Source organism: Nuphar pumila, chromosome 13 (assembly GCF_984573655.1).
Source record: "Nuphar pumila chromosome 13, dmNupPumi1.hap1.1, whole genome shotgun sequence".
NCBI classification, from domain to species: domain Eukaryota; kingdom Viridiplantae; phylum Streptophyta; class Magnoliopsida; order Nymphaeales; family Nymphaeaceae; genus Nuphar; species Nuphar pumila.
Window position 1 is genome coordinate 967,153 of NC_143261.1, and position 18,041 is coordinate 985,193.

The 18,041-nt window shown below is 35.9% G+C and overlaps 1 protein-coding gene across 1 annotated transcript in view; it reads left to right on the forward strand.

The window, feature by feature from the left end:
* Positions 1–18,041, forward strand: part of LOC149817440 (uncharacterized) — a 51,066-nt gene that overhangs the window by 4,356 nt on the left and 28,669 nt on the right. The window contains exons 3-6 of the mRNA XM_089984483.1: positions 3,253–3,339; positions 3,486–3,561; positions 3,667–3,741; positions 3,881–3,934. Coding sequence (XP_089840609.1) covers positions 3,253–3,339; positions 3,486–3,561; positions 3,667–3,741; positions 3,881–3,934 — 292 coding nt within the window. The remainder of the gene's footprint in view (positions 1–3,252; positions 3,340–3,485; positions 3,562–3,666; positions 3,742–3,880; positions 3,935–18,041) is intronic.

The following is an 18,041-nucleotide window of genomic DNA, read 5'->3' on the forward strand; positions in this document are numbered from 1 at the left end:
AATTCTCTGAAAAAGCCAAAACTTACATAAAAACACAAGGGTGATGAAATAAGTTATTCTATTAACAAAACATTTGAAACTTCATAAAAACTTCAAACTGAACTTTCTGTTCATTTTGTTTCATGTCAAATAAAATACCAACCCAATGGATTCAATTACCACTGAAAACCTGCATTAAAAAAGAATTCCAAGGGTAAGACATTATATGAGAAATGATTACCCAAAATAAACATGAGAGAAAGGGGGAAGAAGAATCATATAGCTGCTTAAAAAGTTCTGTTTACGGATATTAAGAGTGACGTAATAAAGAAACTTGTTCTTAGAAACCATTTGTAACCACGAGAAAGTACAGAAATTGGAGAGAGAGAGAGAGAGAGAGAGAGAGAGAGAGAGAGAGAGAGAGAGAGAGAGAGAGAGAGAGAGGGTAAGGGTAGGTTGCGAATGGATAAGAGGTCGCCACCTGTATGTTTTTGGACTTCAAACTAGTTTTTTGTTCCTTTCTATATAGTAGAGAATAAATTCAATTTTCAAGGTGGTGAAAAATCACTGTTCACGATTCATGAAGATAAATGTGCTTAAAAAATGGCTCAAAACAAAGGTTAGTTTTTTTGCTTTTGGAGATGTAAATCATGTGTACCACGAAAAGCTATGGTGGTTCGGTACACATTTGTATATATAATGATAGAATGTTGGTGATTGATTATTTCTGCAATGTGATGGATGAAACGTGAATGTCAAAAGGAACCTTTTGGTCTTAAAAATGGGTCATTGTAGTTTTCCCTAGTTTTTTTTAGCATCTCACCCTCTTAAAATGTAACGTGTATGTCATTTCTGTGAAGATCAAGTGGCTTTTAGTTATTCTATTTACTAACCCAACCCCATAATTCCCGCCCTTTGCTTTTGGCAAGTCAAATTTGTGAGGATAACAATGGTTTGTGATTTATTCTGCACAACTTGATCTTGTGAGCCGGTCCACCTATGTCACACAAATACTCCATTTTGACTCCCGTTCTACATCCTCTTGTGCATGAGTCATATTGGAAACTTCATAAAATGGCTGTATCCGTGTATCTACAGCTGTATCCTTGTGACATAGTCATCTGTCTTTAGGAAATGCTAAGCCTTCCTGCTGTTTGTATATTATTTTCATTTTGTCTATTTTAGATGGTGGTTGTATAGTTTTCTTTATGGTTTGAAATTATTTAGAATTAAGATAATCATTCCTTTTAGTCTTTAAAAGAGAGAATCCTAACAGGAAAAAATGGGTGTTAACAATGCAATATTGAGTCTCTAGGGTGGGCGTTGTAACAAGTATGGCTATTGGACATAGGTGTAGCCAAGTTTCCTGCACCTTGCTCAAAGTAAAGTACATGGAAAAGACAAAAATAGAATATTCTGGTAGCATAAAGTAGTAGTTATTGTCTTTATTTGCTAAGAACTACTGTTTTCTGGTATGAAGTAGTGGAGCCAATGTTATTGAAAGCACGCCTCTCCCCAAGGCGAGGGGCTTTTTGCCTTGAAGCGCAAGCATAAGGCGCAAAAATGGTTGAGGCATGCACCATTCCCCCAATGGTTGAGGCATGCGCCTCCTCATACACGAGGAGTGTGACTCAGGGTGAGTTACATGCCTCAATTTGCCATGGTCAAATGAGGTCAAAACCCTCATTTGATCAAAATCAATAAAAAGGCAAACAAAAGGGAAGGCCCAACGTTAGTAATTTCCCCTTTCATCTCCTCCCACCCCTCTCTTTCCTCCCCACCATCGCCTACAGCCACCAGCAGTGACAGCCACCATCGGTGGCAGCCACCACCAGCGATGTCTCTCTCTCTCTCTAAAGAAGAAGAGAGTAGCGAATGGGCACACTCTCTCTCACTTGGGTATGTACTCTCTCTCTCTCTCTCCTTCATCTCTTCTTCTTCTCTTCTTTCTTCTTTCCTCCTCCACTTTCTTTTTTCTTGCTCCTTTTCTTTTCTTCTTCCTCTGTTCTTCTTCCCCTCTTCTTCTTCTTCCCTCCTCCTTGATGATTGTAATTAATTGGTGTTTTAGGTTGTCATGTTTTTGGATCAGATTATTTTTATAAAAAACCCTGCTTTTATTGTAGAATTTGATGGAGTATAAGATATTGATGTAAAAAACCTGTGTAAATGCAAATTCTAATCTAATGCATGTTTTTCACTACGTAAACTATAGATGTCATGTTTGTAGGGTCTGATTTACAGAACATGCAGTTAAACATTGAAAACTAGTTGGGCCATTTCCAGAATTTGTAGCTGACACCGATTTATCTCAAGGTTGTCAAAAGTTCAGGTGTCTGGCTTACATGATGGTGTCAATTGGCCTAATGTTGCCAAGGTGATGCCAGGTTCTTGTTTAGAAATTAAAAGTGCAAAACTACTCTATTGTGTAAGGCATGAAATGGTTATCTTATATGAAGATGTGCCATAACAATGAAAAACATGGAGGTTCCATGTTTTCTAACCATTCCATGAGTTCTGAATTAGTACACATACAGGCGACTTTTATAATTATATTTGCATGCATGCCCACCCACCCACCTGCACACCCACTTTTTGATGATAAGTAGAAAAGTTGAAATGTAATTTTTTGCTTTTGTCATTTCATGCATGCATGCTAATTTTAAGGACCATGCTTCTCTTTATAAAGATTGTGTATGTGCATGTTTCTAATTTTGTATATAAAGTTTGTCTATGTGAATTTGTGACTGTTAGTTTGTGTCATTAGATCATGGAAACTAAAATAAGTTTAACTTTTTTTGTTGGTGCGTGTAAGTATAGATAATTAGATATACATTATTACATGTGTTCTAGTGCTTGAAAAAATAGTTTGATATTTGTTTAAAAGTTAAAACTTTAGATTTCCTATGTCTTATTGATTGTTGCTTCATCAATAAAGCTTTTCTTGTATTTATTTGTGTTTTTAGATACTTTTAAAGTTTTTAAAAATATATTTTTGACGCTTACACTTTACGCCTCGAGGCTTACGTCTTGCTTCATGTTTTGATGGAGCGCCTTGCTATGGCTCAACGCTTTTCACAACATTGAGTGGAGCAAATTTTTTACTAGTTAGTCCGCTGTGGCTTGCAGAGTTACACAGTATCTCGTGTGAGCTGAGAATAAATCTTCCAGGATGCTGGCTTCTACATATTTATAGTTTTGTATCTCTCATCTTTAAGCAATAATATATTTCCATTTCCACTATTTGTACTCATGTTTGACTCTGCAATCTACTAGTCTTCGAGATAGAGCTCAGGTGGAGCTTATGTTGCAATACATTGTGGAAGACCCTCCAGAAGATGCTGAAAAGAAACGAGCTTACAAGTAAGACTCTGAATTTTCATGCTCAAGTAGGACACTGATTGACATTGTGTTGGTCCTTTCCTCTCGATTTTGTGGATTTCTTTGAAAGAATACATTTGTATATGTATTTATCATTTTGTTATGTTTATTGTTTTGTTCAAATTCAGGTTTCCTTTCATAGCATGCGAGATATTCACTTGCGAAGTTGATGTTATATTGAAGACACTAGTAGAGGATAATGAGGTATTTGATTTATTTATTTATTTTTGTCTTGCACAGATGAAATCCTGATAGGGTAGATCACAAGGTGATTATCATTGCATTGGAGCTAATTTTCTGTCATTACAGTTGATGAACTTGCTTTTCTCCTTTCTTCAACCAAATTGTTCGCACAGTACACTGCTGACAGGATACTTTAGCAAGGTATAATGATACTTCATCCATCAGTTTCAGAACTAAAGAGATTTTCTTATATGTAGAATAGCTGATTGTTCATGAGGTGGCTTTATGGATGCTTGAAAAATCAGGTGGATTGCTTATTGCAAATACTACGGTTTTCCAGGTTGTTGTATGCTTGATGATGCGGAAAACAATTCCTCTCATGAATTATGTTCAGGTAACTTTTCATGTTGGTTGTATGATTTCATTAACCCATATTGCATATTAGTTTGTCACCTAGGGCTTTTTTTAGCTTCCAAATGCCAATGATATTGGCTTCCTGACCTACTGCAAGAGCATTATGAAAGGACATCACTAAGTGCTTAATAAGGGTAATTACTTCAGGCAGGGTATATGAGTTCCGGGGGTCATGTAAGTCAGGAGCCACCATAAGGATGATCAGGTTAAAGACTGATGCATTCCTTTTAGTTCTTGTTGACACCTCTTGCTATTCATTTTTTTTCTCTATGATGCTTTATGCTCTTAGCTTATAGCTTTCAATGTGGGGCTAACTGCATGCATCCTTTTATGGTAGTGAAGGATGTTACCGATGATATGGTGATATCTTGTACATGATAGAGAAAAGGATGACAAGAATGCATGTATTGATGGCTAATAAATGTGCAAGTGTCGCAAATTTGTCATGGGCATGGTGTGAATATAAACGATCACTCCACATGTTGTCACAAACTGAAGTATATGCTTTGGTGTGCCACTTATGGGCAAGAGAACACTTTGAGAATACAACCTCTTATGGGAAAACACAAGTATGAACTACTTATGGACTGAGAACGCACATAAAATAATCAATTTTATTAGGGAAGAATCCCTTAGAGGAAGCATACATTGTTTGGGGGTTAACCCCATATATATATACACACGGAGGCTCAAAGGAGCCGTTGGGACCTACCCAATGGCCAAAAATGTAGTCATCGGGTAGGGTCCAACGACTATATTGGGATATTCCCAATAAGCTCTTGAGGCTGAGAATAATTACAACAATAAAAAAATAAAAGGAAAAATAGAAGATACAAATACACTTAATGATTTTTGTACATGTGAAAAGACCAACATGCCCCTAGGATATATATGTATAGAAATATATATATATATATATATATATATATATATATATATATATATATATATATATGTAAACATATATATTTACATATATATTTTTATTAACACTCCCTCTCAAACTTACAGTGGCATTACCGAAAGTTTGTCCAACAAGAAGTAAAACCTTGGGGAAGGCAAGGCTTTTATAAAAAAATCTGCAAGCTAATATTGTGAAGTCACGTATGGCAATGAAATGGTCTTCTTCACAAATTCTTCGCGAACATGATGACAGTACATCTCAATATGTTTAGTGCGCTCATGAAAAGTGTGATTTCCAACAATGTAGATGTCCCTCTTGTTATCACAGCATAGTCTTGATGACTCTGTCACGATTATTCCCATATCCTTGAGAAGACACCTCAACCAAACAATTTCAGTCGTAGTAGTTGCAATAGCTCGATATTAGGTTTCTGTGTAGGATAGAGATACCTTTTGTTGCTTCTTAGATTTTTATGATACCATAGAATCTCTTACAAAAACACAGAAACTAATAGTTGAGCGTTTGTCATTTGAGTCTCCCTTCAATCAGAGTAAGAATAAGCAATTAAATTAAGAGGAGAAGACGAAAATAAAAATAACCCTTTAGAAGCAAAAATTTTCAAATATCTAATAATATGCATCACAACACTCATGTGCATAGTGGTATGAGCAATGTTGTTAAAAACGCGCCTCAAGGCGCAAAAAACACGTATCGCCTCAAGATGAGGGCCTTTTTGCCTTGAGGTACAAGCTTTAGGCACACTTGCCATGAGGCGTACGCCTCATATGCTATGAGGTGTGAGCTTCAGGGCGAGGCGTGCCTCAAGCATGAGGCGTGCACCTCACATTTATCGAGTCAAATGGGGGTCAAAGCCTCCATTTAACTCAATTTTAGGGCTAAATAGCCCGAAGTCTCCCTCCCTGCTCTCTTGCGTCTCTTGGTCTCCCTGCGTCTCTGGCAAAGAAGAAGAAGAAGGTACACTTCTCTCTCTCTCCTCTTTCGCTCGTCTCTCTTTGTCTGTATCTCTCTCATCCCTCTCTTTCGTCTCTCTCTCTCTCTCTCTCTCTTTGTCTATCTCTTTCTTCTTTCTCTCGTCTCACACTCTTTGTCTTTGTACTCTCGTCTCGTCTCTATTTCTTTTCATTTTTTTTTTAAAGGCAAGTTGGGGTTAGTCAGACCCCTACCAGTTATACAACTCTAACATTGGGTTTTAACCTGCAACACCCCAACACAAGGTGACGTGCACTAACCTGCAACACCCCAACACAAGGTGACCCCTACCAGTTTGAAATGAAATGGGGATCTTCGAAACACGAGCTTTGATTAACAAGAGCAAGTGTCAAGAATGACACTAAAGCATAACCCTTAAAAAGGGTATAACTGGAAACAAAATAAAAATAAAAATGTATTCTTTATTGATATGAAAAACCAATTGCTTAAGAAGCATTGGAGTGAAATACAAGAGGGGCTGCACCCCTTTATATACACAGTTGAAAGAGGGCTCAATAGAGCTGTTGGGCACAGTCCAACAGCTCTATTAAGAGCTGTTGGACTGTGTCAGTCCAACAGCTCTATTGCTAGTCAAGTCTGGACAGGACTTGACTAGCAACAGTCATTCTAGTTCAAACTGAACTAGATGACATAAAGACAAAAAATAAAAATAAAGGAAAAAAAATACAGAAAAGAAAGAAATTAAAAATGTATTTATATATATATATATATAATAATATAATATTATTATATATACATATATGTACAATTTTACATTTTAACACTCCCCCTCAAACTTACGGTACAATGAGCGAAAGTTTGTCTAAGAGAAAGTGAAATCGGGGAGCAGCGAGAGGCTTTGTAAAGAGGTCTGCTAACTGATATTCTGAAGTGACATATGGCAGATCAATTATCCCGTGTAGATATTCCTCTCTGACGTAGTGACAATCCATTTCGATGTGTTTGGTGCGTTCGTGGAATGTTCTGTTACTGGCAATGTAGATCGCACTTTTGTTGTCACAACACATTTGTGAAGCCTTTGTTGCTTCAACTCCCATGTCAGCAAGCAGTCGTCGGAGCCAAACTACTTCCATGGTCGTGGTTGCCATGGCTCTGTATTCAGCTTCGGTGGATGAGAGAGATACCTTCTGCTGCTTTTTACACCTCCACGAGATTAATGATTCCCCTAAAAAGACACAAAAGCCAGTGGTTGAGTGTCTGTTATTGGGATCACCTCCCCAATCAGCATCAGTATATGCAATTAAATCAAGACAAGAGGAGGAAGATAAGAAAAGTCCTCGTGAAAGAGAGGACTTGATGTATCTGATAATACGCATGACTGCTCCCATATGAACAGAAGTAGGAGCATGTTGAAATTGACTTGCTGTATGAACAGCATGTGCTATATCTGGTCTGGTAATGGATAGATAGGAAAGTGCCCCGACAAGCTGTCTGTAAGGAGTAGGGTCTGCAAGAAGTTCTCCATCATCAATCTTCATTTTAACATTAACAACTTCTGGAGTGTCAACTTTCTTATCATCAGTAATACCAGACCTGAAAACAATATCAAAAGCAAATTTAGTCTGAGATAATAAATATCCTCTAGGAGAATAAGCAACTTCAATGCCTAAAAAATATCTCAACAAGCCCAAATCAGTCATTTCAAAATGAGATTTAAGAAGTGTTTTGATTGTTTCAACTCCCTGTTTATCGCTTCCGGTGATGATCATATCATCCACATAGAGAAGAAGCACAATGATCCCTGCATCAGAATTCTTAATAAACAAAGCAGTGTCAGTTAAACAGAATTGAAAACCAATATCAATCATAACACGACTAAACCTATCATACCAAGCTTTTGATGCTTGTTTAAGTCCATAAAGAGCTTTTTCTAAGCGAAGGACTTTACCCTTAGGAATACTTAGACCAGGAGGGGGTTCCATATATACTTCTTCAACTAGCTTTCCATTTAAAAAAGCATTTTTGACATCCATTTGAAAAATAGACCATTTTTTGATAGAAGCTAAGGCAATTAAGGTTCGGACAGTAGTCATACGAGCCACCAGAGCAAAGGTTTCTTCATAATCAATCCCATGTTCTTGGGCATAACCTTTGGCTACTAAACGGGCTTTATATCTTTCAAGAGTACCATCACTCTTGGTTTTAATTTTATAAATCCATCGACATCCTATAGTTTTCTTCCCTGGAGGAAGATCTTGAATATTCCATGTAGAAGCCTTTTCAAGTGCATCTAATTCAACTTTCATGGCTTCTATCCATTTGATATCATTTTTTGCTTGAAAATATGTGGATGGTTCTTCATATGAGTGAATTAATGCAATAACTGCCCTATATGTGGGTGAGAAAGACTCGTATGATACAAACTTTTCTGGAGGCCTCGAGATCCGGGATGATTGTCTAGTTGGAATGTTAGAATATTTCTCAAGTGCACATGGAGTATTAGACTCTTGTCGCCTGGAATATTGAATACTAGTATCTCTATGAACTTCTTCATTTTCAACATTAAGATCAATAATTCTTTGATCATCATCAAAGTTACAGTCAAGGTCATATTCATCAGATGTTGATGTTAGATCTAGCAAAAAGGAGTACTCAGTGACGTCTTTTAATTTTCTAAAATCAAAGAAGCTCTCCTTTTCAAGAAAGGAAACATTTCTAGACACATATAGTTTATTATTTTTGAAGTCAAAACATCTATAACCTTTCTGGTTTTCAGCATATCCTAAAAAGGCACAGGGAATCGCACGAGGGGAAAGTTTATCATTTTTGTCAGTAAATATGAAACATTTGCACCCAAATATTCTTAATCTAGAGTAGTCTGGAGAAATGTTCATAAGTTTTTCAATGGGAGTGATATTTTGTAACGAAGAAGATGGCATCCTATTAATGAGATAGGTGGCAGTTAAGGCAGCTTCTGCCCAAAAGTCTTTAGGGACTTGATTTGCTATTAATAAAGTTCTAGTGGTTTCTATAATATGGCGATGTTTTCGTTCTGCCAGTCCATTTTGTTGAGGTGTATAAGGACAAGATCTTTGATGTGTGATGCCATGCAATTTAAGATAATTTTGAAAATCTGTGGATAAAAACTCTCCCCCTGAATCTGTGCGAAAAATAGTAATATCATTTTGAAATTTGTTTTTAACCATATTATGAAAAGTTTGAAAGTATGAAAATACTTCAGACTTATGTTTGAGAAAGTACATCCACGTATGTCGGGAGAAATCATCGACAAAAATAACATAGTAAACAAATCCTCCTTTAGAAATTACTGGTGCAGGACCCCAAACATCCGAGTGTATTAATTCAAGTGGTCTTGAAGAGAAAAAGGTTCTGTTCTGAAATGGTAATCTTTTCATTTTGCCGAGAATACAATCTTTACAATCAAATGATTCAGAGTTACAAAATTTCCCTAGATTTGGAAAATGTTGGATTTTGGCTATATGTGGGTGACCAAGTCTCTTATGCCACAGTTCCAACTCTATTTTTTGAATATTATAACAAAAAGCTTTCTTCGGCATTTCCAAAAAATCCATGTAATAGAGTCCTCCTTCTCTATGGCCTTCCCCAATCAGCTTGCCTGACTGGCGATCCTGTACCCAACAACCATGAGAAGAAAAAGAAATATTACACCCATAATCAGAAATTTGAGATACAGATAAAAGATTTAAATTTAATTTGGGAACATGTCTAATTTCTGGAATAAAAAAATTTTTTGTTTTATAAATTTTTTCAAAATCTCCTATTCCTTCTATTTCAAGAGAAGTCCCATCAGCAGTAAAGACCTTTGACACACTTGTTTTATTTTTAACACATTTGGATAGACTTTGATTATTTGGGGTCATATGAAAAGATGCACCAGAGTCAAGAAGCCAAGAAATTTTACCTAAATCAGAAAAAGATGAGGCTGCTGCGCCGGTTGAAGCTTCAGATGAGGAAGAGGCACCTTTGATGAGAGGCTGAAGGATCTCCATTAGTTGGGCCAGGGAAACTGGTGCATCCTGATCTTTAGGCTCCGATCCAGCAATTGCAGCTCTTTTTTCTCTCAGCTCCTTAAGTTTGGGACATTGTGGCCTGTAGTGTCCCGGTTCATGACAGTGATGACAAATAACTTTCTTCTTATCATAGTCACCATTTTGTCGGTTAAAGTGAGGAGGCCTATATGATCGAACATGATTCCCTGGTCTAGACACGGCTAAAACGGAATCATCTTCAATTTTTAAAGAACCTTTCCGGAGACGATTTTCTTCAATTGTTAACTCTTCAATAGTTTCAACAATAGAAGGAATTTTTCCCCGGTGAAGTAGGGCCGATTTAGTGGTTTCAAATTCCGGCCTTAATCCAGTGATAAACTGGTAAAAATGTTCAACATCGAGTTGTTTCTGACGAAGCTCGATGTCTTCGGCACAATGCCACTTTGGTTCTAAAAGGGAAAGTTCTTCCCAAAGTTCGGACAACCCATTGTAATATTCACGAATAGTTTTGTCTCCTTGTGTCATCATTCGAACTTTTTCTTGGAGGTTGCACACGTGTGCAATATCTTTAAGGGAATACATATTCTTAAGGTATTCCCATGCCTTATCGGCATGATCAAATTTGGCAAGACTTGAGCATTTTTTAATGTCAACGCTATTGATAAGCCATGACATTATCTTCGCATGAGATATTCTCCATTCTTTCCATTTCTTCTCGTATGAGGCAATAGCCGTGATTTTCTCTTCTTCCGATAGAGGGACGTCTTTATCTCCCTCCTTTTTAGTAAGAGATAGCTTAGGTTCCGAATCGGAACCATCCACAATCCCCCATAAGCCTTTTCCCCATATATGGTGCTTCATGATTGAAGCCCATATTACATAGTTCGTATCGCTTAGTTTCATAGGCATGATGGTGACTTTATCATTGTCATCCATCGATTACAAGGAGAGAAAGAATAGGGATAGAAGAGAAACAAGAAGGAAAATGAGAAAGAAAGAAAAAAAAAACAATACAACAAGATGTGAAATCTTCTCCAATGAAGTGATAAAACACTTCTCTTCAAGTGGCGAACACTTTTGCAAACGGGCACGGAAACCGAGGCAGCTTTTCCTCAAGATTTAGTACTTCCGCGGCTCTGATACCATGAAATGAAATGGGGATCTTCGAAACACGAGCTTTGATTAACAAGAGCAAGTGTCAAGAATGACACTAAAGCATAACCCTTAAAAAGGGTATAACTGGAAACAAAATAAAAATAAAAATGTATTCTTTATTGATATGAAAAACCAATTGCTTAAGAAGCATTGGAGTGAAATACAAGAGGGGCTGCACCCCTTTATATACACAGTTGAAAGAGGACTCAATAGAGCTGTTGGGCACAGTCCAACAGCTCTATTAAGAGCTGTTGGACTGTGTCAGTCCAACAGCTCTATTGCTAGTCATTCTAGTTCAAACTGAACTAGATGACATAAAGACAAAAAATAAAAATAAAGGAAAAAAAATACAGAAAAGAAAGAAATTAAAAATGTATTTATATATATATATATAATAATATAATATTATTATATATACATATATGTACAGTTTTACATTTTAACACAGTTGTACAACTATATCATTGTTGTTGCATTAATGTTAATTTTACATGTTAATCTTATATTTTTTGGTATTTATTTGAGATTTTTTATTTCTTGTTGGTTGTTGCTTTATCAATAAAGCATTTTTTAAATTTATTTATAATTTGAGATATTTTTTATATTTTTTTTAAGTTTTCAAAACAAAAAATTGAGGCTTACGCTTTACGCCTTGAGGCTTACGTCTCCCCTCAGTTTTTGGTGGAGCTTCTCGCTTCGCCTCAACACTTTTTACAACATTGGGTAGGAGAGTACTGAAATTGAATGGCCATGTGAACTGCATGCGCTATATTTAGTCTAGTAATAGTGAAGTATGTCAATGCTCCAATCATCTGTCGATATGGAGTAGGATCGTCTAGAGGTTCTCTATCATCAATTTTAATCTTTGCATTTATCACTTCAGGAGTATCTACTCTTTTGTCGTCGATAATTTCAGACATGTCAATAATTTTAGTTGCAAACTTGGATTGAGACAACAAATACCCTCTAGGGGAATATGCAACCTCAACCGCTAAGAAAAATATGAGAAAACCAAGGTCAGTCGTTTCAAATCTTTGCTTAAGAATAAATTTAACTTGATCTACTCCAGTTATGATCATATCATCAACATAAAGTAACAAAATAACAATAATTGCAGCGAAGTTCTTAACAAACAAAGCAGTGTTAGTATAACAGGAAGTATATCCAAAGCTTAAGCATAACAAAACTAAAAAGATCATACCAAGTTCTTGGAGCTTGTTTAAGACCATAAAAAGCTTTTCTAAGGCGCAAAACTCTTTCCTTAGGAATATTATATCCAGGGAGTGGATCCATGTATACTTCTTTTAAATCACCATTTAAAAAAATATTTTTAACATTCATTTGTTAAATTAGCCACTTCTTAACAAAAGCTATGACTATGAGAATTTTAACATTAGTCATTCGTGCTACAGGAGCAAATGTTTTATCATAGTCAATTCCATATTTCTGAGCATATCTTTTGGCGACTAACCTAGCTTTGTGTCTTTCTAGAGATCCATACTTTTAGTTTTGACTTTACATACTCACCTACATCCTATTGCTTTCTTGTTGATTGGTATGTCAGATAATTCTCAAGTTTGGGATTTCTCTAAGGCCTTAATTTCTTCATTCATAGTATTTTGCCATTTAGGATAGTCCTTTGCTTGATTATATGTGGAAGGTTCAAAGTATGAATAAATTTTTGGCAAACAAACTCTATAATGAGGTTCAAATGAATCATATGACAAAAATCTATCTGGGACTCTACGTTGTCTCTCTGAGTGCCTAATTCTTGTGTTTTCTTGTTCTTTTGTGTTTTTGAATATTTTTTCAAGGCACTGAGTTATTCATTATCTTTACTTCTTTGATATTGAATGACATTTGGATGATCCTGGGATTCATTAGATTCATATTTATTGCAAGTTATCTCATTAATGTCTTCATTTTTTGTGGTGTTTTCAAGGGATATTTCTAAAAACTTTATTCATTTTCATCTTTTGGTGTGATAATGTCAAAACTATTTTCTTGCTCTAAAAATGTGATATTTCTAGAAATATATAACTTATTATTTTTAGTATTATAACACCTAAACCCTTTTTGGCTTTCTCCGTATCCTAAGAATATATATAAGATGGCCTTAGGAGATAATTTATCATTCTTAATGGTGAGTACAAACCATCTACAACCAAAGGCCAGTAGTCTAGGATAATCAAGAGAGACATTATAAGTTTTTTCATATGGTGAAAATTTTTGAATTTTTGAAGAGGGCAACATATTTATAAGGTAAATGGCAGTAAGAGCTGTTTCAGCAAAAAAATATTTGGGAACACTCTTAGATATGATAAGAGTTCTAGTGGTTTTTATTATGTGCCGATGCTTTCTTTCGGCCAAACCATTTTGCTGTGGTGTATTAGCACATGACCTTTGATAAAGTATTTCATTTTCTCTTAGATATTATTGAAAGTCATTAGACATGTATTCACCCCTTGAATCATGAAGAAAAATAGATATATTGGTTTTCAAAAGGTTTGTCACTAACTAACAATTTTTTTTAAAATTCTCAAATACTTCATATTTATGTTTAAGAAAATATATCTAAGTATAGCGGGATTAATCATCCACAAAAATAACATATACATATATCCTCCTTTGAAGGCAACAATGGGAAGGACCCCAAACATCATAGTGGACTAATTCAAGACACTTTTAGAAGCAGAGAAAAACCTTTCTTGATATGAAATTGATTTCATTTTAGCAAAAAATACAATCAATACATGAGATTTGTTCATTACAAAAGATCCTCGGACGAAGAACATTGGATAATTTATACATAATAGGATGTCCTAGTTTTTGATGTTACAAAACTTTATCCAATTTTTGAACATTAAGACAAAAAGTCTTGATAGAGATTTTCAACTGATTTGTATAATACAAGTCTTATTCTCTATGCCCTTCCCCAATCTGCTTCTCAGACTGGAGATCCTGTATTAAGCATTGGTTAAAAGTGAAGGGGACTCTAAATCCATGATCAATGATTTGAGAAAAAGAAAGCAAATTTAAATTTAGTTTTGGAACAAATCTTATTTGATGAATACTAAAACTAGGATATTTGTTAAAATTTTCAATTCTACTGATATCAAGAGAGGTTTCATCGACAATAAAAACATTTCTTTTACTAGTAGAATTACTATAATTGGAAAGTATAGATTCATCATACGCCATATTAAACGAGGCATCCGAGTCTAAAAGCCAAGGAGTCATACCTGGAGGAGAATATGAATAGAGGGCACCATCGGTCACGGATTGCCCTTTGAGAAGAGGTTGCAGTGCCTAAAGGGATATGTTTGAAATTGATTTGCTTGAAAAGTCTTGATCAACTTGAAGTACCATCCGAAGCATTTTTTTTTCATCTTTGTTCTTGAATTCCGGGCAATACGATTTATTGTCTCAATCTCCAAAATTATGACAAAAAATACCTCCATCTCCTTTTCTCTCATACACATTATTTTTCTCATAGTTATTGTTCTTATAAAAGTGTGGGGGTTTGTATGTATGAGTGTTGGATCCTGGTTTTGAAACGGCCAACACATTGTCTTTTGCTTCTCTTGTTTTATTTTGAGACCTTAATCTAGTCTTTTCCATGTAAACTTGTGCTAAAACTTCTTGGATAAGAGGAAGCTCATCTTCTCTACTATGAATGATATTACTTCTCCTTTGTTCAAACTCGGGTCGCAATCCTTTCATAAATTGAAAAAATTATTTGTTATTTATTTGTTTCTTTCTAAGTTTAGCATCATTGGGAGTTTCCCAAACGGGCTCTAACTTAGACATTTGATCCCACAACTTCTTTAAAGGGCCAAAGTACTCTCTAACACTCTTGTCACCTTGTTTACAATTGTGTATCTTGTTTTGAAGCTCCCATCTAAATGCAATATCACATTGAGTATAAGGTTGTTTAATAAAGAGCCATGCTTCATTGACTATCTCAAATTCCAAAATAGTTTCACATGTATCTTCGTTCATACTTCCCATAAATAGGGTGTGAAAATCTCTATAAAAATGGAGAATTTGTGTGCAAACACAAATTTAGAAACAAGAAGTGTGCACAAAGGCACAAGGAGAACTCTCACAAGTGCACAAAGGCACAGATACACATGCACAAGGGCATAAAAAAATATGACTTTCAATATATTGAATCCCAAAGGGGGGTTTACAAAAGCATAAAAGGCTAGAGGGGGATCACCCCTATATATACACTTGGAGAAGGGGGGGGGCTCCAACATATACGTTGGAGTCCCTCCAACGGTTATAAATATAACCGTTGGAGGGGGGCTCCAACGTATATGTTGTGGGCCCCCCATGTACAACATTGAATAAAACAAAAAATAAAAAGAAAGACAAAAAAGAAATAAAAAAGGAAAGAAAATACAATCATATTCTCAAATGAGAATATGCGTAAAATATGGGAAATGACCGATATACCCTTATCAGATTTGAAATATATATTTATATATATACTAAGATAGATACATATACATATATATACTGTATATGTATCTCTCTTTATATATATGAATATATATATAAAAAGACCATTACATTTTAACATAGGGAAAGTATCTTAGCATGGACAATTTCCTATTCTTTCAAGGCTTTCTTATAACCCATAAAAGCCTTTTCCTTTTCTTCTCCTTTGAGGGCTTCTTCCTTAATGGTTTCATCATTTTCTTTAATGAATTTTGTGAGAGTGAGTTGTGGCTCAATTGTGGAACCATCAACATACTCGTATAATCCTTTACCAATAAGCATTCTTTTAATGGCGGTAGCCCATAAATTGTTGTTCTCTCGATCAAATTTGATTGGGACTACCATCACCACTTCTTTGTTGGCCATAGAACCAAAGAATATAAAACAAGAGAGAAGAGAGAGGAAGAAGAATAAATACTTGAGCCAACTTTCAACTCTTTTTGAATCCCCAATGTCTATGCATTCATGAGATGACCAATCTTCAAGAAGGTTGGTAGGCATGCTTTTCGAGGTAAGACATGATCTTCACACCACTTCAAATATGCTTGAGAAAAAGTTGAATATCATCAAGGATTTGATATGGCTCTGATACCATGTCACGAACTGAAGTATGTGCTTTGGTGTGCCACTTAGGGGCAAGAAAACACTTTAAAAATACCTTTTATGGGTCAACACAAGAATGAGCCACTTATGGTCTGAGAACACACATAAAATAATCAATTTTATTAGGGAACAATCCTTTAGAGGAAGCATACATTGTTTGGGGGTTAACCCCATATATATACACAAAGAGGAGGCTCGAAGGAGCCATTGGGACCTACCCAACGGCTAGAAATGTAGCCATTGGGTAGGGTCCAACGACTATATTGGGATATTCCCAATAAGCCCTTGAGGCTGAGAATAATTACACTAATAATAAAAGGAAAAAATAGAAGATAAAAATACACTGAATGATTTTGTACATGTGAAAAGACCAAAATGCCCTTAGGATATATATATATATATATATATATATATATGTTTTCATTAACAGTTGTATGATTGAAGAGCTGAAGTTTTGTGGTTTCAGAATATAGTTTTGTTAGCTGATAAACTTTATGAAATTCTTACCTTAGAAGATACGGCCATGTAAGTATTTCAATGAAAATCTTCATTATTATTTCCTACTTTTGTGAAGTTGATTATAGTTCAAATGGTATTTTATCTTTTAAAGTGATTGTTTGGGGTTTTAATGTTTACTATCAAACCTATGCTCAGAGCTCAGAAGACTTTCTGGTTGTATATCAAGCTTTGGATAAAGGTTCTTATCGAGCTGCTTTATCCCATTTGATGAATTCATGCTAAGAATTCACTCCTCATGGATGACCTAGAAAGATCATAAAAAATCCTTGTAGATTTGTTTGGATGTTTCAAAGCTAACAATTTTATATCATGTTAAATAAAATAGACTTTTTCCAATTTTCTTTCTTATGACATTAAAGCTTGGGTTTATTCTTGTAGATAATTGGCGTACTTTAATTGTAAATTGTGATTTTTTTGGTCATTGTGCTACATTTGAGACTCTTAGATCTTGTTTTACAAGTTCAATTGGCAAAAGAGAACCTTCTATGTTTTAAGGCTGGCTTAGTGATAGACCCAGCACCTGGAGCCCAACCGAGCAAATTTGGCTTGTGGTGCCTATAGGGATGTGTACCTTGCATCACTAAGTGCAGTTGAGTGAATGCATAGCACCACAATATCTTTTCTCATGGGTTGTTGGTTTTGAATACCATTAAGGGCTATGTAACCACGACATGATGTTTCGGCTGCTGTACCTGTGTCGACACATGCCGATAGGGGGGGGGTTACCGAGTGCAGTGCAGGTATGCCGCAGGTCGGGTCAGGTTTAACGCAGATCTGAACCTCAGAAAACATTTACAATCCTCCCTCCCCACCACAAAACCCTCGACTCTCTCTCTCTCATCTTCCCCTTCTCTCTCCCTCTGGTCTCGACTTCCCCCTTCTCTCTCTCTCTATTCACTTCTCTTGATTTACCCCTTTCTGTCTCCCTCTCTCTCGTCTTCCCCCTCTCTTCTTCTTCTTCATCTCGCTGCAACAAAGAGAGAGAGAGAGAGAGAGAGAGAGAGAGAGAGAGAGAGAGAGAGAGAGAGAGAGAGAGAGAGAGAGAGAGGTCTATGCCCTTTCCCTTTTATAACTTGGTTAAACCAAGTTGGTTTCGTTAACCAGGTTTGTACAAATCCAAACCTGGTCAACGAAGCTAAAAAACGACTCTCTCTCTCTCTCTCTCTATATATATATAGCTGTGTTCCTGTACCCTCATTATATATATATATATATATATAGCCGTGTTCCTGTACCCTCATTTTTTGAAATTGCCGTGTCGTACACTCTGTACCCACACCCGTACCCAGGTGACAGAGATTGAGGGCTGCCCCCCAGCTTGGCTAGGTTTATTATTTTCTTTCTGTTGTGGCTCTGAACGGCATGTGGTCTGCAAATGTCATTTGCACATTCTCTGGGTATCTTTTATTTTATTTTAT